The 1,720-nt window shown below is 45.1% G+C and overlaps 1 protein-coding gene across 1 annotated transcript in view; it reads left to right on the top strand.

Moving 5' to 3' along the window:
- The window catches only part of FOXJ2 (forkhead box J2), a 32,614-nt gene that overhangs the window by 10,260 nt on the left and 20,634 nt on the right, over positions 1-1,720 (top strand). The window contains exons 3-5 of the mRNA XM_012637797.1: positions 1-51; positions 223-363; positions 823-1,021. Coding sequence (XP_012493251.1) covers positions 1-51; positions 223-363; positions 823-1,021 — 391 coding nt within the window. The remainder of the gene's footprint in view (positions 52-222; positions 364-822; positions 1,022-1,720) is intronic.

Consider the following 1,720-nt stretch of genomic DNA (forward strand, 5'->3'; position numbering starts at 1 on the left):
GACACCTGCCCTGACATTTCCCGAAAGAGAAGACACCCTCCGGATGATGAGGTGAGTTCCTGCCTCGCTGGGAGATGCCACTTCTGAGCCAGCTGCTCCCTTCTTCTCCTTTCTGCATTTTCAGTCCTTTCCAAGGCAAAGGTGGAATGCCAGCAGAGACCATGGGTCTCAGGACGATGTTTTGCCTCTGCGTATACATTTCTTTCTCCTTATAACCCTCAGCTATCCCAAGACTCACCAGAACAGGAGGCAAGCAAGAGTCCACGGGGAGGCGTTCCGGGGAGTGGAGAAGCCTCACTGCCTACCGAGGGGAATCCGCAGATGTCTCTTCAGAGCCCCACATCTATCGCCGGCTATAGCCAGGTAGGAAGCAGAGTCACAGGGGGCAGAGGATGGATGGTTGGATAGATTCAGATATCTCCCTGTTCAGAATTATGTGTCGAGTATCTGTGATCTATTAGGCAGATAAATTGGGAAAGAAGGGGAAGCAAAAGAGGGAAACCAAGAGAGAGAGAAGGAAAGAGAGAGAAAGGCATAGCTGAACTTTGAGAAAAATCAGGAAAAAAAGTGGTGAGAAGAGAAGAAGGGAAACAAGCACGGATGTAACATGGGAAAAGGACATTTGAAGAAATGAGAATGATGAGAGAAAGAGGCTAGATTTAAGACAAGAACTAATGAGAAAAGAAGGAGAAAATGATGCTGAGTCATTGAAGAGTTAGGAGAGAATTAAGAGGACAGGCAGGAGAGCCTGGTGACCACTGAAGGGCTGTATTGGCCCCTCAGCTGGGACACGGTTCAGGACTTTCTTCCCTGTTTTTGCAGGGCACGGGATCTGTGGATGGCGGAGCAGTGGCAGCAGGGGCTTCAGGCCGAGAAAGTGCTGAGGGTCCCCCTCCCCTCTATAACACCAACCATGACTTCAAGTTCTCCTACTCAGAGATCAATTTTCAGGATCTAAGCTGGTCCTTCCGCAACCTCTACAAATCTATGCTGGAGAAATCCTCCTCTTCCTCTCAGCACGGTGAGTCTGGAGCTGGGATGGGTGCACGGACGTCCTTCTACTTTTGGGCAATTGGTGACCTTCTCTTCTCTCTGTTATTTCTTATTTTTAACACAAGGAGAAATTGATCACTGATCAGAGGAAATATTTCATGAACTAAAACTATTTGGAGTTGAGTGAGCTCATCTACCCTTGTGAAAGGACAGCTGTTTCAGAAGGTGGGCTGGGTTGTCAGCTTCAGAAAGTGAGTTGGAGGAGTGCCCCTTCTAGAACTAAGGGCAGTGATTTTATGGCTGCAAGCAAGTCATTTAAGGGATGAGCCCTAGGGGGCAGCAGCAGTACACTTTCCCCAAGAATCCTACTGCTACGTTATGAGAAGAGTTTTTTAGTGTATTTATATTTATGTTACTTTATATTATGAAAAATTTCAAACAGATGCAAAAGTACAGAGAAGAGTATAATAAACTCCCATGTTCTATCACCCAACTTTAACAGTTACCAATATTTTGTTAAGCTTGTTTCACTTACCACCTAGCATTTTAAGAATTGGAATAATTGAATGCAGTTCACAGGCATCATGTCATTCCACACATAAATACAATTTCAGCATGCATTTCTAAATGATGAAGACTTTTCTTTTTTAGATATAGGGTACTTACTCTGTCATCCAGGCTGGAAAACAGTGGCAAGATCATAACTCACTATAACCTCTAACTCTTT

The sequence above is a fragment of the Propithecus coquereli genome, unplaced genomic scaffold (genome assembly GCF_000956105.1).
Source record: "Propithecus coquereli isolate 6110/MARCELLA unplaced genomic scaffold, Pcoq_1.0 Scaffold124, whole genome shotgun sequence".
Taxonomy (NCBI): domain Eukaryota; kingdom Metazoa; phylum Chordata; class Mammalia; order Primates; family Indriidae; genus Propithecus; species Propithecus coquereli.